The following is a 27071-nucleotide window of genomic DNA, read 5'->3' as shown; positions in this document are numbered from 1 at the left end:
GATACTAGAAAGTATATAAATAAGACAATCTTTTAAAAGTTACAATCAACAATATCAATATACTCAGGTAGACACACTAGCTGACTCAGTAGCATCATCATCATCATTATTATTCAATAATGATCCAATAAAATGTTATCGACAATCTTAGTCTAATCCAATATTCAATGAGCTTAGGATCTTTGTGTTAATAATGATGAGGATAAAAAATGTACACACTGTTTTCAAAATCATCATCATCATTATCATGGTGACAATAGATGATGACATAAGTTGTTTTTTTTTCTTAACTCAATCATCAAGATATGAAAAACTTCAATTAAATGAGAGAGAGAAAATCATCTCAACAATTAAAAACAATCAAGACTAACCCGAAAATCACAATTGTCAATGTTATTAAGAATCATGATAATCATGAAAAAAGCATAATGAAATTCAATGATTAATATTATTCACACTTATTAATGATGCAAGAGTATGAATAACATGAAAAAAAGTACACTGAAGAGAGAGAGAGAGAGAGAGTATCTTTGTCTGATGAATATTTTGTAAGTTAATTAAGATACACTTCATGTAAAATCATGATGGATGATAGTGAATTAATCGTAGATGAAAAAACTCCCGGATTAAATGATAATCTGGTTTAAATTTTTCATTCTCTTTTCCTATTAATGCATTACAATTGGAAATGAAAAATAAAAGGGTTTTCATGATTACCTGTAAAAATCTGATTGAAATTAAATGCAACTTGAATTTATCATTATTATTTTTCATGATATTAAATAAGATATAACCTTGAATCGAGTTGATGATTAGTGAGTGAGAAAACGTAAGATGATCAAGATGAGATGACGATGATGAAAAAAAAGGGGATTCTCATCTACTCACTCTTTCTTCATCTCTCTCTTTCTTTTTCATCTTATTCATCTTCCCTTTTTTTCCTATGTTTTTATAAAAATTTAATTCCCTACGGCGGTTATTATGCTTGTTTTTGTTCAATCGACATCAACATATTCAAAGGTATCAGCAGAAATTGAAAATAATGATAATCATCATTGTAATGATAATAAAAAAAGTAGAGAGAAAGAATTAGATAAACCAGTATGACAACATGATAATATCTAATCGATGAATGAATGATTAAGATTCGAAGGGATAAACAGAACATTTTAATTCGATGAGAAGAAAAAAAAAGCTCGAAGGTCAGCTGATTTGCACTCGATTTATTTTTTCTTTTTAATTCTCTATTTAATATTATTTATTTTTCCAATTTCCATGTGAAAACTTGACAAGTCTAAACAAGTAAATCAAATTAAGATTCACGATGATTAAGAGTCAACTGAATCTTCATGATGATGGAGTGAGAGAGAGAGAGAGAAATATAAGAAAGGGGGAAGAGCAATATTTCAAAATGACTGAATTGCCGGTGTATGATCATGAAGATGGATGATAATTAAATATGAATAGACTCTTACTCTTTGCTTCAAGATTTCAAGTGAAAGATTTTTAAATAAATACATAGATATATTAATTTCTGTTTGTTTTTATCATCATTGCAATTACGAAAGCTATTGCAAAGGCACAATTTTATGAGGAGGATGATAAAGTGAGTGAGCGAGAGTGAGGTTGAATGTTTGTTTCAAAAATTTACTAGGGATGAAGATACAAAGATTTATATATATTATATTTTGGGCTATTTGTTAAGATGATGATATTAAAAAGAGATGAGGATGAAAAGGAAATATACAAAAAAAAGGATTAAATGTTCAGGTAATTTGAGTCTATGTTTACTGAGATGAAAACAATGAACAAGGAGGAGAAGAAGATGATGATGATGATAAAGAAGATCAAGGATAAAGATAATGTGAAAAAAATATTCAAACAAGATTATCATCTCAAGAGGGATAGGGGAAAAAAGGTATGACCAGAAAAAAAGGGGAAAACCAGGAAATAATGGATTTAAAATTGTGTTGATGATTAGGATGATTAATCGTCTAGGGAGACATTGGCAATAGATGGCGACACGACTCATTGTTTACCTTTTTTTGTTCAATACGTTTTAAATTAACTCAAGACACAATGATGATGATAAAGGGAAGAGAATGAGAGAGAGAGAGAGTGAGAGTGAGAGTGAGAGGAAAATTGAATAATTTTACCTTCCTGAGAAACAGCAAATTACACCATGGAAAAAAATAATAGAGGAAGAAAAGTAAAACTCAAACGAGATCATTTTATCTTCCTTATTATTATCAATCACACATGATGATTATTATCACTGTTTCGGATTCTGATTGGGAAAATAAGCTCTTTAATCAAGTTAATTTCTAATTCAAATTTGTCAGATTAATTAATTATTCAAACTTTCTACCTTAGTTGTTATCAAGAATCATTGAAAATTACCTTAACCAGGATAAAAAAAAAATAAAGTCTTAAATTTCATCTGCTGAATGATGATGATGATCATTGTTAATATAATATTAATGCAACTACACCAACATCAATTTCAACTTTTCTAATTTACTCTGTTAACAAACATGATAACTTTTCATTCATCTGCTTACGGCAATCATCCCATTCCTATCAGTTCAATGTAGGGAGAGAGAGAGATCATTAAGATGATAGTAATTATGATGATGAAGATAATCACCCCCAGCATCTTTAGTATTAAGATGAACCCCTTTTGCAATAGAAATTACATTTAACTCTCTCAATCCCTTTTCCCCTTTTATTTAACTAATTGCATATTATTTTATCTTCATCATCTCTTCACAATTCATATTAGCAATATCAAGTCTACCTGTTCACAATTCTGGCAATGATTAACAACAAGAAGATGATAATAATTAGGGGAAAGTGATGTAAATCCACTCGCACTCTCTCTCTCTCTCTAACTCTCTCACTCTCACTCTGACATTATGATATAATAGCTGTTAGACAACTATTTGTTTCCCTTTCCCTTTTCATCATTTTCTTAACTCTTTCCAACTAATTCTTAATCATCTCAACTTGTTCAGGCAAATGATTAGACTGGTTAACCTTGGATAGACTCAACATACTACATGAAACAAACATTTGCCTCTAACTCTCTGGTTCTCTCTCTCTCTCTCTCTCTCTCTCTCTCTCTCTCTCTCTCTCTCTCTCTCTCTCTCTCTCTCTCTCTCTCTCTCTTTCTATCTCACTAATTTCATCTTCTCCGTCTTAAAACAATCTTCATCATCATTTTTTTATCATCCTTTTCTTCCGTCCTTTCTTTTTCAATCCCGAAGGAGTGAAAATCCTCTTTCTCTCTCATTCGTATTTTAATACATCGCTTAAGATTCACTTTTCTTACTTGTGGATCCCCTACACACACACACACACACACAATCCAACGTATTATGTAACTAAGATCTGATTCATTTGACTGATTAACTCTCAAGGCTTTCCTCTTTTCTTCATTAGCTTTATCATCATCATCTTTATCTTCATCTTCTTAAATTTTTCTGTTCATGGGGACAAGAAATCATGCCCATGAGGTTTTAGGTATAAAATTGGTAACTCAAATAACCAAAAACTTCATCAAAGTGTTAATATTATTTATAAATATTGGTAAATTCAGTTAATTACAATAATGATAAACTTGTCCCAAAGACCTTGATTATATCCATGATTATAACAATTAAGCCTAAAAATGATTGTAAATTTCAATAAATTAAAAATCTTATGTAAACAATGATTAACACGCAATTAAAAATTACCATTTAATTCACGAAGATTAATCAAGAAGAAGGAGAAATTCATGAAATCATGAAATTAGCTTGATAATAATATCAATCGAATTGAGAAAGAGAATTAGAATGAGAGAGAGAAAAAGAATCAAATTAACTTAATTGTTACAAGAATAGTAGTTAATATAAATATACAGAATCAGCTTGATTATTATACAAACTATCAGGTTGGTTAATGAAACAAAATCATTATTTGATTGACTTCATTGCAAACAATTAAAGTTAAACAATTAATTTACTATTGAAAGGAGATATTCATCAACGGTAAAAAAAAGGCAAAGTGATATTGGTGAAAAGAAAACAAAAAAAGTTAATCATTACAATCAATAAATTGAGTGAAAAGATTTCATGATAATCAAAGTGAAAAATCATTACAAGACAATCAGAAGAAAACAATAATCAACGTAATCAAAGATCATTAAAGTTAATGTTGTAACTGATAATGATCATTAAGGTGAAATTGGTTAAATTACCTCAATGAAATTGTTTGCTCATTTCAAGTAACACTTAATGATGAATCTAAATTATTATCTGAATCAGGGGGAAAAGTTACAAATCAAAAAATTGAGAATTGAAACATTGATGAATATAAGAAGTAAACTATCAAATTAAACATTTAAAATCTAATTGCAATTAAAGTTAACCGATATGGAGATGAGAGAAATTACAATTGCAATCGATTGATAAATAAACTTTCGTCGAAAGTTAAAAGTTTCAATGAACTTTCGTATTGTGTGTATCGATAATGATTGGCGATTGGTAAAAGTTTTTTTCTATCATCAAGACATGGAAAATGTTGTTGATTGAGTAAAAGGTTGAAATTATTAATATTAACTATGAAAATAATAGTATTAATATCATGATAATATCTTTGTAATAACTAAAGGTGATTTAAATTGTCCGCAGGGATAAGTTTAATGTCACCTTTTTATCACAAATAATATGAACATGTATTGGGTTTTATATCATCAATTGAATTATATCAAGATCTTAATGGTTAGTGTAAGAGTGAGAGAGTGATCATCATTATCACCCAAACAGTTGATGATGATGTTAACTTAAAGTTGTCGTTTTTTTTCAAAAGGTATTATCATTTGGGTGGTAAAATAAGGTGAGCATTTGAAAACCCATAACGGCTATCTGGTTATCTAATACCCGCCGGGTATCATCTATGTGCTCTCATCTTTTGTGATAACTTTTTTTTTCATGTTGATAAAAAAAAATATATAAACGGATCAAAGTTTTAATAGGATGCAATGAAATTTTGGTGTCTGTTGTTAGTTAATCATTTAAAGTGTAACTAAAAGACTGAAACTGAATTGCTCATGATGAGTAAAAACAGATTTCATGGTAATATTTGCCTCAAGAAAAGACTCTCACTCTGACTCTCTCTCTCTTGTAATCTTTAATGATAGAAACGATTTGATGATGACAATCATTATTATCACTCTATTATGATAATCATTATTGCTTTTTATCATTTAAGAAGCAAAATCTTTACCAGAGAAACAAATTGTTACCAATATCTTTACACCTACAAGGCCTTTAAGGTTCATTCATGAGCTTTTCCAATAGGAAATAACTACAACATGTAACAAACCTCAATATTGAAAGTTTGGGTGCAAATTTACAATAACGGTGATTAACTAAGATTCCGTAGCTATTAATATGATTATTATTGTTGTTATATTAGTTTAAATAATAATTTCAAGTTCTGGAGAAGAAGAAAAAAGTTAGTAATTTTTTTTTCTCTTCCAGGTAAAAAAATAAAAACACAAAATGAGCTTTTTTTCATGGTAAGTTTTCAGTTTTTTTTACCGGGAAAATGTTATTGTTATTATTGATGATGATAACAATATCATCATCATTTCATGATAATAATAATACTGAGAAAGGATGATGATGAGAATTGACGTAAAGATTGAAATATCTTGCTAGAAAATCTGACCCCCAAAAGTGGGAAGAAAAGGATGAGGATCAACGATAGAGACCGAGAGAGAGATGAAGGAGGTGGAGGTGGTAGTGGATTCTAAGGTGTAAGATTATGATGAAATAAAGGAGAAAAGATGTTAAAAAGACGATGAGGATGAAAAAGAAGCAAGAATTTATCAGCTTTTCCTCTACAAATAATAAGAAAGTAGAAGAAGATAAGATAAAAAAAGTATGAATATGCTAAGATGTTGATGAGGATAAGGATGATTATCTTATAAATCGGAAATGCAGATGAGAAGATGAAGATAATTCAAAAAAATGATGAAAAATAAGAAGGAAAAAAACATGAGAAAAATAAAATAACAATTTTAGATTGAAAATATTAGGTAGTTTTCACAGTTTGAATTGTAATGTCTTTGCTCATTTCGCTCATTTCTTTTCAAGGCGAGGGCTAAAACTCAATAATTTCATCATCGCATCTTCATCTTTCTTGTTATTCTAAACTCTATGCTTCATGTCGGTCAATTTCATTTTATTGGAACCAATAAGTTCAAGCCCATCCGGTCTAAGAACTGACCTGCAAATTGCATAAGCATTTGCAGCGATTGTGCAAAAAAAAAATAAACGTAATAAGTTTTTCATTGCAAATGAATTTATTTGCAAACAGTAAGCAAGAAATAAGGTAAAGTTAAAAGCTATTTTATGGTAACAGAATAGAAACCAGAGGATGATGATGATGATGAAGGAGAGAGATGATAAAATGATGAAGATGATTTGAGAAGGAAGACAAAGCGAGGGAGGAGAGGTCAAATAGAATGAGAGAGAGAGATGCAATGATGAACGAAAAAAAGAGAATAAGAAAATGCCTTGAGGCGTTTTTCTTTACCTAAGTGATGAACAAGAAAGAAAATGATGAAAAGATGAAGAAGCGAAAAGAAGATGAAAAAAATTATTAAATGATTGGGAGAAAAAGATGAATAATAATAACGGAAGATCCAAATAAATGATAATAACAATAAATAATAATTACAATTATTGTTAATATAAATGCAAAAGAAATTAGAATCAATGAAATAATGGTGAGAGATCGTAAATCAGACATGTTTGGGTCAACAGGTAATAAGTTTTAACGAGATGATTACATTTGATTGCAAATGGAATCAAAATACTGATGAGAAATTAGGATAAGAGATAAGTAACTTTTCACTGGATTGACACACAACAGGTTTAGAAAAGTTTATGGTGTTGAAAAGATATGATAATAGTTACGACGATTAATCAATTTAAATGATCATTTTTAAAGCAATTAAACGAAAAGTAAAAAACATCATCATTTCATCATTAATTTATAATCAAGTTGACATTGAGTTTATTGATTTAATGAATGAACATTTTGTGCGACACTTACTTGGACAAAATGATTCTTAGACTCGCAATTGAACTAATATCTCCCATTATGTCGCCCACAGTGGCATCAACTGAATCAGTTATTTGGTCCAGTGTTAATGGTTTCCAGTTCCTCAATTGGATAAATCCTGTAAGAGTAAAAGATGATAATGATAAAATTGAGTTACAGAGATGAAGCATGATGGAGGTGGTGGGAGAGATGGAGGAGCATCATTGTTATTTACACACTCGTAAAGTGTTAAAAGTAAAGATGAAGGCGATTCCTGGCTACTCATCATCATTTCTCTTTCTTTTTTTTTTACTTTTTCCTATTCTCTGTCTGTTATATCTGAATGTTTCTCTTTCAAACCAACAATTACTAGATTATTCACTCACTTATTCTCTCTCTCTCTCTCTACTAACTCTCTTTAGTTTTATCTTTATCTTCATCATCTTCTTTCTGAAAATGCATAAGAAAAAAACTACTTTATATTGTAACCATATTTTACTTTACTATGGAAACATCTCATGAATCTTACTTCACTTTCTTTGTAGGTTTACCTTTACCTTTCATCATCATCTTTTCTCATCTTCATCTTCATCCGCATCACCATCATCTTTATCCTCATCATCTTTCTTCCTTCCTTTTTTTGAGTAAATTTTTTTTCACTTTTCTCGTTTCAAAAGGCAATAAATGTTTTCTGATCCTCAACACATTATTATATAAAATATTATATATTAAGCAAGAGAGAGAGAGAGAGAGAGAAATGAGGGAGTAAGTAAGAGAGAAAGAGAAAGAGAGCTAGAGTGAGAAAGGATGATGATGAGAATTGACGTAAAGATTGAAATATCTTGCTAGAAAATCTGACCCCCAAAAGTGGGAAGAAAAGGATGAGGATCAACGATAGAGACCGAGAGAGATGAAGAGGAGGTGGAGGTGAGTGGATTCTAAGGTGTAAATTATGATGAAATAAAGGAGAAAAGATGTTAAAAAGACGATGAGGATGAAAAAGAAGCAAGAATTTATCAGCTTTTCCTCTACAAATAATAAGAAAGTAGAAGAAGATAAGATAAAAAAAGTATGAATATGCTAAGATGTTGATGAGGATAAGGATGATTATCTTATAAATCGGAAATGCAGATGAGAAGATGAAGATAATTCAAAAAAATGATGAAAAATAAGAAGGAAAAAAACATGAGAAAAATAAAATAACAATTTTAGATTGAAAATATTAGGTAGTTTTCACAGTTTGAATTGTAATGTCTTTTGCTCATTTCGCTCATTTCCTTTGCAAGGCGAGGCCTAAAACTCAGCCAATTTCATCATCGCATCTTCATCTTTCTTGTTATTCTAAACTCTATGCTTCATGTCGGTCAATTTCATTTTATTGGAACCAATAAGTTCAAGCCCATCCGGTCTAAGAACTGACCTGCAAATTGCATAAGCATTTGCAGCGATTGTGCAAAAAAAAAATAAACGTAATAAGTTTTTCATTGCAAATGAATTTATTTGCAAACAGTAAGCAAGAAATAAGGTAAAGTTAAAAGCTATTTTATGGTAACAGAATAGAAACCAGAGGATGATGATGATGATGAAGGAGAGAGATGATAAAATGATGAAGATGATTTGAGAAGGAAAGACAAAGCAAAGAGGGAGGAGAGGGAGTCAAATAGAATGAGAGAGAAGATGCAATGATGAACGAAGAAAAAGAGAATAAGAAAATGCCTTGAGGCGTTTTTCTTTACCTAAGTGATGAACAAGAAAGAAAATGATGAAAAGATGAAGAAGCGAAAAGAAGATGAAAAAAATTATTAAATGATTGGGAGAAAAAGATGAATAATAATAACGGGAAGATCCAAATAAATGATAATAACAATAAATAATAATTACAATTATTGTTAATATAAATGCAAAAGAGAATTAGAATCAATGAAATAATAATCATTTCATTCAATCACCAATATTGAACACAACAGGTAGTCAAAGTAACATTTTAATTGAGATGTAACTTTGATTGATTTTCGTTAAATAGCAAAACAATATTGACGGCAGAGGAGATGATGAGGATGATGGAAATGAGAGAGAGAAGGTAAGAAAACTATTATAAACATTCATTAGTTTTTTTCTTCTTCACAATCATCTATGGTTATTTACTAATCAAGATTATTATTGTTATTATCATCATGATATAAACACTCATGTAAACACATCTCATCATCTTCTTTCTGTCATCGTCAGCATCCTTGATTTTTTTGTTCCTTTCTATTCAAATTAATATACTTTATTATTATTATAAATATACACAAACACTAGTTGATTTGGATGAAGATAATTGCTCAATAAGATGAGGATGATAATTTCTTAAGACGGAAACAATAGGAAGACAACCTAGTGTGAGTTTAATTCATTTCGTTGTGGTCTAGTTTTATTTTATCAACCGTTGACTTTGATTAATATATTTTATTGCTCTTGATTGTTGATTATGATTAACATGATGATGATGATGATCCATTGAGAGTGAAAAACAAAAGTGATGGGGAAAGAGGAAGATGCTACAGTTTTCCTATTTAATGCAACTAGGTGAAAAAGAGTTACCTGTAATTGTGGTTTCAGGGTGTCGAGGACTATTAGTGTGAGTGTTTAATCATGAAAATTAGAAATGAGGGAGTAAAAGGAAAGGTAATTGAAAGATGATGATGAGAAAAATGAACCATTGATGGTGAATAATGAATTTCAGGTTTTCATCATCATGTTAAATATTCATTGGACAATTTACAGTTAGAGAATGAAAAATGTAATCATCAGAAATTAAATCATTTATTTTCATTCTAAATGCGCTTTGTCACCATTGCAACTATTTTTCTTTATTGTTCCCAATTTGCTTTTGTCACCCCTTTTATATTAGTTAATCATTATCATTTATTAGGGTTACTCAGTTTATCATTATTGTATTTATCTTCATCATCATCGTCAAATTGATCGGTATCATTGGTGGGCAGTGATTATAAACAGTCATCCTGTCGATGTATCAAAAATCATATCGAGGGAGGAAGAGAGAGAGAGAGAGAGAGAGGAGAGGGAGAGGGAGAGAGGAAAATCTGATTCTCTAACTGGACCTCTGACTTTTCAGAAACTTGAAACTTGCCAGTCAATTGTATCATGTTAAATAGGATTGAGAGATAATGACGATCATCATCATCATCAAGAGGAAAAAAATCGTCAACCTTGATAGTAAATGCGAAGGAGAAAGAGAGAGAGAGACAGAGTCAATTCTGAATATATTTAAAACTTCAATTGAATCAACTGATTACAAAAGGAATTAAATATAAAAAACTATTCAAGAGAAGCCTAAAAAATCATAATTGGAGAAAAGTAATAATTTTCAAATCAATTGTACTTATCATACAATTGTGATGTAAATCAATTATTTTATTTGATTATCATCATCATGAAAGAGTGAGAGAGAGAGAGGGAGAGAAAGTGGAAGACATCATTGAATTTTCTTTAATTAGTGAATGTAGATAAATAGAGAAAAGAGTTAAATTGTTGACAGGTGAGTAGATTCAGATCGGATCATGATGATTAAGCTAATGCTAATTCACTGTGTGATTAACTGGTAAAAGTTGTTTGGAAAACTGATCATAATAGTTAATTAACTGAGTCACTTATCGTAGAATTTTTTTTTGTCAGATTTTCCATCAGGTAATTTTTTCTTCTCTCTCCCTGTCTCTCATACAACTCTTTCTCTCTCACTCTCACTCTCACTCTCACTCTCACTTACTCACTCTCTGTCTCTCTTTCACTCGTATCTCACACAGACAATAAATAATCGCAGTAAAGTTCATGTTGATATTGATGTTTTCTTGTTGATTCTTGAGACGATTGAGGTTGATGATTGTCATCAAAAATCATGGATGAAAATCAGGTAAGCAATAGTTGAATAATATATACACATAGAAAGAAAGAGACAGACAGAGGAATAGTGAAAGAGTACCAGAGAAAGAGAAGAAGGAGCAGAAAAAGAAGGGAGAAAAGAAGTAGGTAAACATATGAGAAGAGAGAAGAACAAGAACAAGAAGAGAAATAGACACAAGTAGACAGAGAGAATAAGAAATATAGACAGAGGTGGATAAAGAATAAGATAAAAAGCAAAAAGGAAAGGAAAGAAAAGAAAAAGAATCGAACAATTGATTGGTTTGAAGGCCTTTTACACCTTTCATCTGTCATCTTGTAAAGAGAAAGAGAGAGAGAAAGAGAGAGAGAAGAAAAAGAAAGAGAATAAGCAGAAAAATGAAAACAGTCAACACAGAATAGAAGTGAAAAAAATTCTGTGTAAATCAATGAGAGAAAAGAATTTAAGTTTATATTCATATGAACATTATGAACAATTGGGTTTCTTTTCTTGTTGTTTTTTCCTTTTTCACTGTTAATTGTTATTGTTTTCTTCCTCTCTTCCTCTCTCTCTTTCTTTCTCTCTGTCATCCATTTCTCTTAATTCATAAACAGAAAGAGAGAGAGAGAGACTTAATTGTCTATACCGAGAAAACATTAGCAATTCATTTCCTTGTATAATATAAATTTCTCAATACGATTAAGGATTTGGGATTAAGATAAAGAGGGAGAGAAATAGAGATTAGTAAAGATATTGTATTTACCTTTGGCCCCAGTGATTTCGGATGTTGAATATCCTAAATGTAGAAGGGCAGTTTTCACTAAATTGGAAAATAATATTCCCGAAGTAATTATTGCAAAAGAATCTTGTTCAACAACACCCGATGGAGATATTGAGGCTGGAAAAGTTCTTGATGAACCAGAATTACCTGGTGATGAATCTCCGTTTGATTGTTGTTGTTGATTTAAAGTCGAGGAATGTTCAAAATTTGTGGATAAAAGGTTTGAATGATGGTGAAGATGATGATGATGATGATGATGATGGTTGTTATGATTGAGATAATTAAGAGGTGATTGATTGAGATTTAAATGATTCAACTGGAATGGATTATTGTTTAGTCCAAATAGATTACGAAGTGTTGATGTTGGTGATAATTGTCCAACAGAAATTGATTCACTATTGATTTTATTACTTAAATCTTGTAACGGGGAAATGTTTAATTGTCGTTGATTGTTCGGGCTGTTACTTGTGTTATTATTATCAGGACTTCTGGTATTATTATTGATTGATTTCTCTCCTATTGTAAGATTAACACAAGAATCACCATTTGATGTTATATTACCGGTAACATTGACACTACCACTGGTGTTGTTGTTGTTGTTGCTGTTGCTGTTGTTGTTATTAATATTATTCTCATCAAGATTACAATTATTATTACTATTGGTTAAATTGGCAGGATTAACATCAATATTTTCATCAACAATATTATTACAATTACTGGTGCTGGTTGAATTAACTGATTTTAATTCAGCAACACTTTCACTCCCTACAGTGCAACCTCCTTCACCTGAGTTTTTATCACCAGCAGATGATAATGATGATGATGTTGTTGGTGTAATTAAATTTTCTTTTGATATTAGACTTGGTGACAATGTCTTGTTTATCGTATTGAAACAATTTACTGATTGTGTAACAGATGATAATGATGAAGATGATGATGATGATGTTATTGCCAATGGATCAGTTTTAGAATCGATTGTTGTACCATCCGATATTAATTCGTGTGTAGTTAAATTAGCATTAGGATTACAAGAAGTTGATCCAATCGATGATCCACCACAATTTATTGGAAATATTGGTAAACAGGTAAGGTTGATGATGATGATGGAGAGGTGGTTGTAGTAGTTGTAGTACTATGGGTTACCGAATGTGTTGTTGTTGTTGTTGTTGAATTTGTTGTTACTGTTATTGTTGCTGTTGTTGTTGTTGTCAAATTACTTGTAGGTGAAAGTAAAGATGAAGATGAAAGTGGTAAAAGTGAGGTTGGTGTTGTTGTTATTGTCACTGGTGGTGTAGTTGAATTTGAAGAGACATTTGTTGGTGGTGATGTTGGTGAAGATGGTGAGGTGAGATTATTACTAACCAATGGACTAACCCTTTCAACAATACATCTAATTGGAATACTTGTTCGTCCTGTGAAACAAGCACAATCTAAGTAATCCATTGGCGCGTGCAACATAAACAACCATCAAAACATTAATAAAAAACAACATCAAGAAACAAATTCCGAAATCATTATCTTCATGAACCAAAGTGAGAAAGAGAAAGAGAGAAAATAAAACAACATTTACAGCGAGCGAAAAAAAAACCAGCAAATAGAAGATCGAATCACGTGACATAAACACTTCGCTTCAGAGTTGGAAAGTAATTCCATCTGTCGACACAATTAGAAAACATTTTCTTCTTTTCGGTTAATCCATTTGTTGATTTGTTTCCATTTTCTTAATTGCGAACAATTAACTTTGGCTTTTTTTCTTTTCTTTTTTTTGGCATTTTCATTGGTTCTTTTTGTTTCAATTGTCAAATTGGTGGAATTGTTCATAAGAGAAAAATCAACAGATTCTACTGGTTAATCTAAATCTCTCTTTCTCTCTTTAAATTATCTTTAATCATTTGGATCATTTTTCGTCATTTAATTTTCGCCTCCTGATTAACTTAATTTAATCTCTTCTTTTTTTTCTCTCTCTCTTGTGTTTTAATCATAAGAATCTCAAGGATTTGAGATTATGTGAGATTATCTATTTTCTTGTGGATTCGATGGTTGCATTGATTTTAGAATTGATTGTTAACAATTAAGATGATGAAGGAAAAAACAAGATTCAATTTAAATACGAATTAACAATTGATTAACAATTTCCTTTGTTGATTAGATAAAATGATTAGCATATCACCGGACGGAAACATTAATATTCAATGATAACAATTTAAACGAAACAAAGCAAAACAATTTGATGATTAAATGGTTTTAATAATCGATTGAAATTCAATTGATTGATTTTCATTTAAATTGTAATTATTTTCAGTTTTTCCATCAATTAATAAACAAAATAATCAACAAATCACCAGCAACAATTAAATAGTAGAATCAAAAACAAAAAACTAAAAGGTAGGCCAATGAACGATATCATTGATAGTTGATTGTTACAACAATTAGGTTAATAATATATTATTATTATTTGTAATTCTGTTGATTGGTTAACTCAATGATTGTCCAATTAAACAAAAGTTAATCTGGTTAAGAGAATCAGTCTAGTCAATTAACTGTCATCAAATTAATATCATGCAATCAATGAATCAGCAATTTAAAAGACAATTTATCATGGGGACAATTTCAATTATTCCTCTTCCTCTACAATTATACAATAATTAAGTATTAATTGCGTTGATTTAATCAGTTAACCAATTGATGAACAACGTAACAATTTATTAACCAATTTAATACTTGATTGTTTAATCATAATAATAATAAGAAATCCAGGTAATTCTGTGATAATAGTGAGTCGACAATTATAATTGTCCTAATCCAGATTTCCTATTTAACTACAACAATTTAGTAAATTTTGTTTTTGTCATTCACATTTGATTAACTAGTAATTTGATACAGTTAATCAGGTAAATAACCCATTAGAGAAAGTAAATTGAGTAACCTAATTAAATTAAACCATTCAATGGTTAACTGTAAATCATCATCATCATCATCATCAGTAATTAATATCGTTTCTTTGATTAAACATCATTCATACAATAATTACAATCAATTTGATTACGATTACGATGAGTATATTTAATTGGGTTTATAAAAGTTGGAAATAAGTAAAATAATGAAAAAAAAAATTGGATCAATCAAATCGACTTGTGATCTTAATTGTTGATCATTCATCTTCCGATGATAATTTGGCTGTTATGTTTAATATGGTTCCAAGTAGTGATTCATCTGAATTAAATCTCGAAACGTTGTTTAATTTAGCCAAATGATCAAAAACTTCGGGCGCTGACAATTGGCATTGTTCAATTGTTGACCATTTGCCACAGAGAAGGTCAATCAAATCCTTGATTAATCTGTTGATATGTCCCATGAAAAAATTAGTTAGATGAAACTTTTCATCGGTACATGAAGGAACTGCAGCTGATCTGATACAATTAACCAATTCATGGAATGAGCAACAGATTAACGGGAACAATTGATCGGAGGTCATATTACTCGATGAGAGGTAAATTTGATTGACCAAAATTAGTCCACAATCTTGTAAATCTTTATGGTAAGAGGTTGTTGCACATTCAAAAGCGGCGGCCAAATCTAGAGGGAGATTACGATTTGTATTAGTTGTTAATTGTAAGCAACAATTAGCTGATTGTTTGAGCAATTAATCACTTTACCTTGACGGGGTTTTCCTGGTTTACACATGGACTTCATTGTCCGTCCCAAACTTTTACCCAATATTTGGACAACTTGCCGAGGAAATGGTTTAGCGCAATTGTTGAAATTTTTTGCCTCATTTGAAAACAATTTACCATTTCTATGGATTAATTTGAACAATTAAGGTTAACTACAAGTTAATTGTTGATAATTTAATTCACTTACCTGCAATAAGCATCAATTTCTTTATCATTAGATGGGAATTTGATTCCTTGTTTAATGAAAAGCGCTTCTTTGAAAATCTTGTCCATTCGGTCAATTGATTTGTCGCAAGAACTGTTTCCATTTGCTTGGGTAACTAAATTAAGATTTAACAATTAACAATAAATTACGATTGGTTCAATGTAACACAATTAACGGTAAACTTACTAGAAATCAATGTGAACGGGATGAGGAAACAAAAAACACAAGTGAACATGATTGTAATGTTAATTGTTGATGAATGAGAATTAGATATTTATTTAAGTGAAGATGGTGACAATCAAGTAATCACAATTAAGAGATTGGAAAATTTTTCAACTAACTTTGTTTTTGGAAACTTTTCAAATGTGAATCTAAAGCTTGATAATCAAGGATAGATATTGAGAGAAACTGGAAATATTCAAGATGGATAATGATGATGATGAAGATGAAGATGATAAAGAAGATTGAGAATAAGATAAATATTAAAGTTTGTTAGAGAAAATTACTTTCACTTTTCGCCTGAGGGCATTTCGATCACAAATCAGTGAGAAATTACAACAACAATCTAATTACGATTGGAAAAGTTAATAGGAGTGACATTAAACTGACGAATTGTGAAAACTTATTAGTTTTTAATCGTTTATCACTTAATTGCCGATTTAGTTACTATTTTCATCACAATCTACGTAATTAACTCAACAATTAACTACAATTCTCGAAACCTTGACAATTTATTGAAATTTATTCATTCAAAAGGAAAATTATCTCATATTGAATCAATTTCGTCTTCTAATTAAATTGTTTACTTCGCAAATTAATTGTTACCATTGTTGGAAAATTAAAGTTTCTGTTTACAATTTAATTCAATCTAAATGGTTGTAATCAAGAAATAAGTTTAATCAGTTGATTACTATGAATTTACCTCAAGTACATTGACATGAATCTTCAAGTTATTAACCTTTTCATGTAGTTAATAACAGACAATTAACTAATCATTGCTTAGCAAATTATTTATTTAATTTTGAAACAATTTACTAGCAACGTTGCTTAATATCAATAGAGATACAATTTAATTCCTAAGGTGTTAATTTCTTGGAGTTGGTGTAATTTAGTGAATCAGTTGATCACTGGATATGACGATCGAGATGATTACGAAAAAAAGAAATGACAATTTGTGATTTAGATGTTGTTGTGATTGATTTAATCTAATCACCGATAATTAGTTTCCAAATTAACTTGTTTTCAAGCAATTAGTTTAATCGTTGAGTTGAAAACCTTGAAAAAATCTACTTAACCCTTGTAATTAAAATCAAATTTAATTGTGAATCGAAATTATCTTCAATCATAATTAATTGTGAGAGAGAGACTTAATCACCAACGAGATTGTTTTCAAATAAATTTTTCTTTTTATCCGATTTGTTGTTAAGAGATGAAATTGTAATCAACTGATTGTAATTAACTGTTGTTGATCAAATGAGAAAACAAGATTTTCATCTGTTTAATTGTGAACAGAAACAAGAGGTTTATTAATACAATTGTCACAATTAACTACGATTATTGTTTAGTTGATAAATTATCGCAAGTCAAAGTCTCGTCTCTTTGATTAAATACATATCGATGATACAATAATTAATAGATTACAATCACAACGATTAGATTTTCCATCGAGTGTATGATTTTCATATAAATGGTAAAGAGAAAGAGAGAAATTGATTTTCACTTTTAGCCTGAGGAGATTTTGATGACAACTCAGTGAGAAATTAAAACAACAATCTAACTAAGATTGGAAAAATGAATACTGATGATATATAATTGGGTAAACAATCAACTGGCTACTCGAGCTAAACAATAATCGACATCGGCCTCGTATAAGGCTTTCTCGATAACAGGTTGGTTTAATTTATTTTCTCGTCGAAATTTGTTCTTCAAATCTGTCCGAGTTCGTTTTCCGTTAAAAAAAAGGGTTGACATCAATGAGAAATCAGGCCCAATTAGGTTAAGTGCTGTATAAAATTCAATTGTTTCCGTTTTACTCCATCGAGCGGTCGGCGGTCGCTTACGAAACGAGGCATATGTCGTTTTACCACTGACTGATTCTTCAACTGATGTCGTTTCAACGGGCTTTGTTTTCTTGATCACCAAAGATTCTTCATCAATTATTATCTGACCATCAGGACCAACTTTTACACGAGGTCCAATGATCATACTGTCATCGTTTTCGATATTTGGAGTTTCGTCGTTTTCAGGATCTTTACTTCCAGCATCGGGTCAGTGGTTTTCTTTTCCTTTGGTTTTTGGTCCGAGAAATGGAACCATGAATGAGGTGAAAAATTGTGATGGAATTTCTGTTAAGTAAATCTTCTGGTGTTAATCTTATTCGTTTTGATGGCTGACCGTGCTCATTAACAGGAGCATCTTCATCAACAGGTGTCCCTGATGGAAGATGAGGAAGTGGCAATTCGTTGTGTAAACTGTCACCTCTAACCACACTATTCATTCCTGAGCTTGGTGGTGGTGGAGGTGGTGGAGGTGGAAGACTTTCTCTTGTAAGTGATTGACCTGCAGGTGGGTTACTGGGAGGTGCGGGTGGAGGTTGTGAGGGGCGAGATGTGATTGATGCTGATGATGATCCTGAAAAGAAAAAAAGAGAAGAAAGAGAGAGATTATTATTAATATTACTACTTCTATTATTTAAATTGGTTTTGGATTTTAAGAAGATATTAAAAGAATTGGAATACACTCTACCTTGAGAATTAATTCTTCTTGTTGGTTGACCTTGATTTAATTGACTTTCTGTCATTTGATTAATAGAAATCATTGAATCTCCGGTTCCAGGAGTAGCAAAGTAAGATGGTGGTGGTGTATGACTACCTGTTGATGTTATCTCATTAATTGCTCCTTGATTTCCCGTATGATAAGGATTCTGATTCATAATACTACCAGGAGGATAATAAGCAGGTGGTGGATGATTTGGAATTGCTTGTGGTATAGTCATTGGATCCATATTATGAAAACCATCTATTTGATTAATTCCCAATGATCTTGGCCTTTCAAGGGTTTGTGAATAATGTTGGGGTTGACCATAGTGACCAACACCTTGCATAGAGCCATTGGGCTGTTGGTAGATTTGTTGCTGGTTAAGATTTTGTTGTTGCTGTAATCTAGTTGAATCAATCAACTCAGTTGCTGGAGTTTTGGCTTGTGGAATCTTTGGTGTGATCTTAATTCGAGATCGTCGAAACATAATTGTAAAATCGGATGATTATTTGTTGACTCACAGTTTTTAATTAGGGAATACTAAAGAGAGCTGGAGAAAATTAAAGAACAGAACTCAATTTTTATTTTTAAATTCATTCAGAATTCAAATTCAGTTCCATTTGTGGCTCCACCTGTTGATCGAAATTCTTTCATTCGATTATCGATCATATCGATTCTATCAAAATGGTTTCAGTTTTGAAAAAATTCTGATTGTCATTTGTGATTAATTTATTATTACTTTTTTCTCTCTCAATTAATTAGTTAACTACTGATACCTGTTAGAGTTGTTACCTGTTAGTGTTGTTGTACCAGTAATAACAGTAAATCATCTTGAAAATAATAAACATATAAGAGTGGGAGATGCCACTGGAGCAAAGAGTGATCAAGCCAATTTTAATTAGTCGTTCATCATTACCCTTAGACAGTCAGGGTAATCCGATATCAATACCCAATGAATTGGAATGTGTTACCAATGGAACCCTTGCCAATATTATTCGTCAACTGTCAAGTCTTTCCAAATATGCTGAAGATCTTTTCGCTGGTATCCTTCATGAAGCTACTCTTCTGATAGCCAGATCAACATCACTTCAGGGTAGAATTGACAGACTTGCTGTTAGAGTAACTCAATTGGATTCTTCCGTTGAAGAAGTATCACTTAAAGAAATTCAATTAAGGAAACCATTCAGATCATGTGCCAGCTATGATCAGCAAGTTGTCGCTCGTACCACTATGCCTGAATCAATTAAAGAGATTTACATGTCCTGTGATCGGCCGCCGCCTCTTGAAAAGCTTAACGCCTACCGTGATGATGGTAAAGATGGACTCAAATTTTATACTGATCCTAATTATTTCTTTGAATTATGGAGTAGAGAGATGCTTGAAGCTACAGAAAGAGAGAAAAGTGGTAAAAAGAATGCTCATCGTGGACCCAATAAAGGCCAAGGAGATTTAGGACCTAATGAAAGACGTCGAGGTAAACCAAGGCAACCTCAGAATACCGCAAGAGATATTATGGCCAAAATTCCAGCAACTGAATTCATTGATTCAACTAGATTACAGCAACAACAAAATCTTCACCAACAACAAATCTACCAACAGCCCAATGGCTCTATGCAAGGTGTTGGTCATTATGGTCAACCTCAACATTATTCACAAACCCTTGAAAGACCAAGATCATTGGGTATTAATCAATATCAAATAGATGGTTTTCATAATATGGATCCAATGACTATACCACAAGCAATTCCAAATCATCCACCACCAGCTTATTATCCTCCTGGTAGTATTATGAATCAGAATCCTTATCATACGGGAAATCAAGGAGCAATTAATGAGATAACATCTACAGGTAGTCATACACCACCACCATCTTACTTTGCTACTCCTGGAAGTGGAACCGGAGATTCAATGATTTCTATTAATCAGATGACAGGAGGTCAATTAAATCAAGGTACACCAACAAGAAGAATTAATTCCCAAGGTAGAGTTTATTCCAATTATATTAACATCTTCTTAAAATCCAAAACCAAATTAATCAATAGAAGTAGTAACATTATTAATACAACAATTGTTAACACGATTGTAGTTGTTATTTAGGCTTAGGTTAACGCCTACTCGTCATCACAACATTCTAATTAACAAATGATTAGCGAAACCAAATATCTTTGCTAATTGATGTCAATGGCAACAAAAGCTAATTAGAATCATTCTTGATTACATTGATATTTCTGTTTATACTTTAAATCTCTCTTCCTTCTCTCTCTCTCTCTCTCTCTCTCTCTCTCTCTCTCTCTCTCTCTCTCTCTCTCTCTCTCTCTAATTTCTATTTGACAATCAATACTTGAATTGCTTGAAAGAGTAATGATTGAAATCTTGTGATGAGGTAATTTATTTTCTTGACTTTAGATTCTCAATCTTACTAATCAACTTTTTCCCATTACTTTTCATCATTTTAATCCATAATTTTTTCTCTCCGTTGGATTAAATCATTTAGTTTATTTTTTGTTTATCAAACTCAAATCTCTCTCGCTCACTCTCTCACTCTCTCACTTCCAACCAGTCGTATTTGATATCCTGCTCTCCTTCCGCCTTTTTCCCAGTACATAAACGACTTTAGTTGGAAACTAAATGAGCCTCTAATTTGAAAAAATACACCAAACATATACTTTGCTTTTCTATGGGTATTTTCATATTAAATTGTCTACTTTTCAATCAACTTAAATCAAGTTTCAATTCAGCTCTGGAATCTTTAATGATTTACTTTAAGATAATAATGGTTAAGCTAAACACTGTTACATTGTATCTTAAATACAAATTTGTTATACCAAATTTTAAACTAACATTTTTGTTATGGTTTAAGTTTATCTTTTAATGTAATTAGCATCAATATTTTGCAATTTAACATGATTAGAGATTATCTTTTTTTTCCAACGCACTTTAAACATTTACTGTGTTGATATTTTTTACTAATCGGATATTTTGTTTTTCTTTTCAGGATCATCGTCAGCATCAATCACATCTCGCCCCTCACAACCTCCACCCGCACCTCCCAGTAATCCACCTTCATCGAATAGTTCATCTGGTGGAACATCAGCAGTTGGAACACCATCTCGATCCCGAGGTCAATCACTTACAAGAGAAAGTCTTCCACCTCCACCTCCTCCACCACCACCAAGCTCAGGAATGAATGGTGTGGTTAGAGGTGACAGTTTAGACAGCGAATTGCCACTTCCTCCGCCATCAGGTTGGTTTCGCTGAAATGGCTGAGTTAATAATCCAGTCAAGGATAAATAGTCTCCCTTTTGTTTTTATCTCTTTTTTCTTGCTCTCTCTCTCTCCTCTCTTCATTCTGATTTCAATTCTTAGTATTTGTTATTTAATCAAAGAAACTTAAACAAATATCAGCTCTAAGTCTCGCTCAGTTTACGACTCTTCCCGATTCAGCAAACAGCTTCATTTGTGCTCTCAATTCGCTGGCAAACTTCACACGCAAGATTCTGATTTAGTGTAGGATGATTGACTCATCATCTATAAGGCGATGCCCTTGAAATCTGTCTTTTAATCATAACAATTTAATCAGGTTCAGCAAATGAAGAAGAAAGAGAAAAAAAAGAGTCGTTTTAATTAATTTCATTCTTTGACCTCATTCTATTTACATAAATGATTGTTAATTCAGCTTTTACAATATTGATTATCGATGGGATCCAATTTCTCAAATGATTCGTAACAACAACAACTTTAACAATCGAGACAGTTTATTATTATAATTTATAATCACCCCATCAATCAACAAATTTAGTTGTACAAGTTGTCAAGCATCAATTGACATTTATAATTTTTCATTCATCATTTGAAATGGAATTAATTGTCTCATAATTTAATTTAAATTGTTTTGTTTACTCTTTTTCTCTTCCATTCTAGGAGCCATAATGAGTCCACCAAAAGCTTACATTCCAAGCGATAACTCTTTACCTAATCAATCATCCTCAGTACCACCTCCTCCACCTCCGCCTCCACCCGAAGGACTTTTAGGCAATCCACAGGTAAATTAACTGTTACCACTCAAGATTTTCCCTTTTCTCCCAATGTTTCATGTGTTCTAATTATTTTCCAATTATCTTTAATATATTTCTAGATTAAAAAGGATGGATCTTCTGTAGATAATAGTATGAAAAATGGTTTAGGATCAAGTCTAGCTCAAGAAATACTTCAAAAACAATCTCAAGTAATGCAATCTAAAACAAGCACCATGAAAAAGGTTTTACCACAACATCTACTACAAAAGGCCGATACTCGAAGTGATCTTTTAGCAGCCATTAGGGAAGGTATCATATTGAGAAAAGTGGATGAAAATAAGCAAAAACAAATTGAGAAATCAACTCCTCTTTTAGACGTAGCATCAATTCTGGCTCGTCGAAAAGCAATGGAATATTCAGATTCCGAGTCAGAAGCGGGTAACTCAGATGAAAGTGGTTCCGATAACTGGAATGACGATGAAAGTGAATGTTAATAGTAGTAATTTAATTGCAAAAAAAATTTTCTTCCTAATTCTTACCTTGATTTTTCTTCTCTTTTCTATTCTCTGTTTTTCCTTTTTATTATTATTATTATTATTATTATTTTGATTCTCACCTTTCGAGCTATTTAAAAAATATTCATAAACTGAAAAGAAACAAATTCTAATTGTAATAGAATATATAAATCACCTACAACTGTATTCTATGTTAAAACTGTGGTAAATTTAAGATAATCATTTTTCATCTCTTCCTATCGATTATCTTCCCATCGCTCCATCATCATCATCATCTTCATCATCATCATAATCTTCATGAAAGAAAACTAAAGACAAAAGAGAGATGATAATTATTTTTGTCTTTTAGTTTTTATCTTTTATGATGTTTACCTGATTTTCAATTTCATCGATCACCATCATCGTCACAATTAATTGTATCAATGTCCATGCAGATAACAGTACATGATGAACTTTGAATACTCTGAAACAGTATTGTGGTCAATTGTGTCCACTTTTTATTTTGTTACCTAATTTTTAAAACAAAAACATAATCAACACCAATCAGCTGGATGAATTAACCAAGAAGTAAACAAAAGATCATCTCTCAATGGTTGCAACAATTAACAATTGAAAGGCTTCACCAACTGATATACAGGATTAGCAATGGAAAATGGTTCCTCTAATTGTAAACAAAAGCTTTAAATTGCGAAAGGAAAATTGGATTGTGTGTAAATTGCGATCACTAATCAGTCAAAATTAATCAACAAATCTCCCTCAATATACATTAACACTTATCGACAAATTGTTACAATATATCAACCGATGTTTGGATTCATTTTGCAATTTCCATTCAATCCAATTATTGATAAACCAACTATTAATATTTATGATCTGCAGTAGGAATTAACTGTTGATGATTAATTTCTCTCAGCCAAATCAACCGATTAACTATTGATTGTTTTTCCTTTGTAACTTTTTCCTTCTTCCTTATGATTTTTCTCCTCTTTCTCTCTCTCTCTCTCTACATATTTTATTTTCTCTTTTAAAGGAGCCAATTAATCATCAATTTCATCACCATCATCATCATCATCATCATCTCACCTTTTCTCATCCAAAAATGTTGCCATCATGATTTAATTATATTATTAATATTAACGATAATTCATCTGATCCTTACAAGTAGCGAAAAATGATTTTCCTTAAGTTTCCACTTTTTACCTTATTTTTTTTTTCTTTCTCGATGTAATAAGAATCAATTTTCTCGTGAAAATAATTGAAATTGTTTTAAATTAATTAACTTAATTACGACAATTAATTACGAATTCAAATGATTACTTTTGTTCTTTTCAAAATTGGCGCGAAAAAGGAACATCTGATTGGTGAATATGAAAGAGCATCAAAGATAATTAGGTAAAGTGGTAAGCTCGATATTTTCAATTTTCAGCTGATTTTTTTTTCGGCTTAAGGTTCGTTTTGATCGAATATTGTCGAAATATTGTCACTGGTACTTTCTTGGATCCGATTTGCTTTTAAACAAGAGGCGTCGTCGCAGCACCGCAGTTAAACGTTGGTTGTTACAAAAGTTACCAAGTAAACTTTCAAGTGTATAAACAACAAGACTGAAATCTAATTTAAAATATTTATTATATGCTGATTAAGTAAACTCTCAATTTGGCTTCCTAATCAAAACGATAATAAACAAAAAAAGACACTTCTAAATTGATGTAGTTTTAAGTTGATTACTACAACAAGATTGAATCGACTATTGGTTAATTATATTAGATTATATTTGGATCCGATTTGCTTTTAAACAAGAGGCGTCGTTGAGCACCGCAGTTAAACGTTGGTTGTTACAAAAGTTACCAAGTAAACTTTCAAGTGTATAAACAACAAGACTGAAATCTAATTTAAAATATTTATTATATGCTGATTAAGTAAACTCTCAATTTGGCTTCCTAATCAAAACGATAATAAACAAAAAAAGACACTTCTAAATTGATGTAGTTTTAAGTTGATTACTACAACAACAAGATTGAATCGACTATTGGTTAATTATATTAGATTATATTTAACGGATCTGCATCTGATTTAGCGACGATTATTTCAACATTACCATTGTTTAGTTTAGAGATTATTTTTTCTCTTAATACTTGTAAATAACCACGTTCAGTGTTGGTGTGTTCACAAAGTATCACCGAGGAGCCATTTGCATAAAGAGCATCTAGAACTTCATGATGAGACATTTCTCCAGTAATTAGTAAATCAACTGGTAATCCACGTAAAACTGATCCACCAGAACCAGCACAAACTCCGATACTATTGACTGTTGACTCTGTAAATTTGAGTTAACAACAAAAAGGAAACATGAATTAGTTGATAAATTACAATTTAGAGTTAATTAGGTTTACCTAATTTATGTTTAGGTGATAGAGCAAGTCTAACATGTTCCAATTTCAGTAGTTGTTTGGTTCTGTTAATTATCTCCTGAATGGTTAATTCTTGGGTTAAATTGGCTATTCTTCCAACACCGAAACCAGGTAATGGAGGCTGAAAAGAGAAACAATCAATCAGTTAATTATGAAGTATAATTAGTGGAGAAAAAATAAATTCTTACAATGTCAAGTTTAGAAAGGTGAATAGAAGCTTTTGTTGAGACATTTTCTGATAAAATGTTTATGATTAAAGGTAAATTTTTATCTTCGGTATAAATAACAGCGGATGAAGGAAGCCTGTGAAATCAAGTGAGAATTGATTAGTAAATTGATTAATCAAATTTACGGTTGAATTGGTTTACTTTAACACTTTTCCTAATTTTTCGATTCTTTCGAGAAGCTTATTGTCATTCTCATTGGCGACCACAGTTTCTAAACGATAAGAGTAGTGATTCGTTGATCGGGTGTCCATTGAACTTTGGTTGATTGGCCTCACTTCTTTGATGTTAAACGGCGATAAAAGCCAATCATTGATTCCGTCCTTTATGGCATCTAATGCAGTGTGTGGTGAATAAACGGCGATTCCACATTGAATACAATCCAATAATAATCTTTCTTTCCAAGTTCTGTGGTTAATTGACTTGATTGGTTGAAAGATGGGTGGATGATAGGCAATAATTAACTCGGTTCCATAGGTTTTAGCTTCTTCGATAACCTTTTCCGTTAAATCTATGGTGAGAACAATTTTACCAATAGATATTGTCGTAAATGGTTCAACAAGTAGTCCAACATTGTCCCAACTTTCCGCTAAGTGTAAAGGTGCAATTTCATTGAGAACACGAATTACTCCTTCTAGGCTTGGGTAATTAACGTCCATTTTACTGGTAAATCGTTGATGCCGAGATCCTAGTTGACTTGAATAATTACCCTAAAACCAAGAAACAAGTCAATTCTATTAGAAATTGTAACTAATTTTGAGTTTACATTCAATTGCTTACAAATAAATTTGATTTGGTGTGAGTTGAGTACAAGTTGTTTGCAAAAATCTTCTGTGAACCGATGTGATTTTTTTTCACCAATGATGCCTGTAAATAGTGATTAAGACAGTTATAAATGAGACAAATGATCAGTAATAGAAATTAAATATGTACTAACAGATTCAATTGAAGATTTATGAAACTTAAATTGTCCAAGTAGATTAGTCCAAGTTGAGGATCGTAAAGAAATCAAAATATTATGTTTAGAAAACATAAAATCATCCAACCGGAAGGGAAACTATTAGATAAGAAAAGATTGTTATAAGATAATTAGACTAAGTAACAGTTAATCTAAACAATGATCCATAAATTAACCAGACAAAATTAAATGTTCACACTTACATGTAATCAAACAATCAGTAAATTGATCTAATTTCATAAGAGTAAAAAATAAACAAACTAATCAATAACCAACTCTAATTACCCGATACGATTAAACATAAGAAAAAGATAAACGATCGATTGAAGAAACTAATAAAGACTATCAACAATTAAACAAAATTCCCTTAATCAACAATTAAAATGAATTAATGAAAAAAAACACAAAGGAAACACAAACGTTTGAAAATCAATTTTGATTTTTGATTAAATTTGAAAGAAAAAATTAAATGAATTTGATGTTCGATTTTTAATCTCAAGATGTCGCTGGAAACAAAAGAAGCGCGAAAATCAATAAACCCGAATAATTAATTTT

The 27071-nt window shown here is 31.1% G+C and overlaps 5 protein-coding genes across 5 annotated transcripts; 1 reads left to right on the top strand and 4 right to left on the bottom strand.

Annotated features, from left to right (window-relative positions):
- Nucleotides 1–7088: 7088 nt before the first annotated feature.
- LOC128396260 (uncharacterized membrane protein DDB_G0293934-like) lies at nt 7089–13202 on the bottom strand. Its single transcript, XM_053356816.1, has 3 exons — nt 12954–13202; nt 11742–12891; nt 7089–7234 (listed from the first exon to the last, which is right to left on the bottom strand). The coding sequence occupies exons 1-3, from the start codon at nt 13200–13202 to the stop codon at nt 7104–7106; spliced, it is 1530 nt and encodes a 509-aa protein (XP_053212791.1). The 3' UTR covers nt 7089–7103.
- Nucleotides 13203–14796: 1594 nt separating this feature from the next.
- LOC128396178 (uncharacterized) lies at nt 14797–16043 on the bottom strand. Its single transcript, XM_053356719.1, has 4 exons — nt 15825–16043; nt 15621–15753; nt 15416–15555; nt 14797–15335 (listed from the first exon to the last, which is right to left on the bottom strand). Exons 1-4 carry the CDS (start codon nt 15871–15873, stop codon nt 14911–14913), a joined length of 747 nt encoding a protein of 248 aa, XP_053212694.1. The 5' UTR covers nt 15874–16043; the 3' UTR covers nt 14797–14910.
- A 1057-nt stretch (nt 16044–17100) lies between these two features.
- LOC128396189 (transcription factor TFIIIB component B'' homolog) lies at nt 17101–19014 on the bottom strand. The gene is given in 3 exon segments (XM_053356730.1): nt 17101–17900; nt 17902–18269; nt 18384–19014. Coding segments are annotated over 3 exon segments (1305 nt in total). The 5' UTR covers nt 18883–19014; the 3' UTR covers nt 17101–17462.
- A 91-nt stretch (nt 19015–19105) lies between these two features.
- LOC128396159 (actin-binding protein WASF3-like) lies at nt 19106–24098 on the top strand. Its single transcript, XM_053356697.1, has 4 exons — nt 19106–20376; nt 21391–21639; nt 22317–22438; nt 22531–24098. The coding sequence occupies exons 1-4, from the start codon at nt 19257–19259 to the stop codon at nt 22903–22905; spliced, it is 1866 nt and encodes a 621-aa protein (XP_053212672.1). The 5' UTR covers nt 19106–19256; the 3' UTR covers nt 22906–24098.
- A 711-nt stretch (nt 24099–24809) lies between these two features.
- Nucleotides 24810–26936, bottom strand: LOC128396170 (NIF3-like protein 1). Its single transcript, XM_053356710.1, has 7 exons — nt 26720–26936; nt 26496–26615; nt 26339–26425; nt 25703–26268; nt 25523–25637; nt 25317–25455; nt 24810–25240 (listed from the first exon to the last, which is right to left on the bottom strand). Exons 2-7 carry the CDS (start codon nt 26589–26591, stop codon nt 24966–24968), a joined length of 1278 nt encoding a protein of 425 aa, XP_053212685.1. The 5' UTR covers nt 26592–26615; nt 26720–26936; the 3' UTR covers nt 24810–24965.
- Between the last annotated feature and the right edge of the window lie 135 nt (nt 26937–27071).

The sequence above is a fragment of the Panonychus citri genome, unplaced genomic scaffold (genome assembly GCF_014898815.1).
Source record: "Panonychus citri isolate SS breed McGregor unplaced genomic scaffold, ASM1489881v1 Contig00143, whole genome shotgun sequence".
NCBI lineage: Eukaryota > Metazoa > Arthropoda > Arachnida > Trombidiformes > Tetranychidae > Panonychus > Panonychus citri.
The sequence above is the reverse complement of the archived record's forward strand: the minus strand, read 5'-3'. Positions and strand labels throughout refer to the sequence as shown.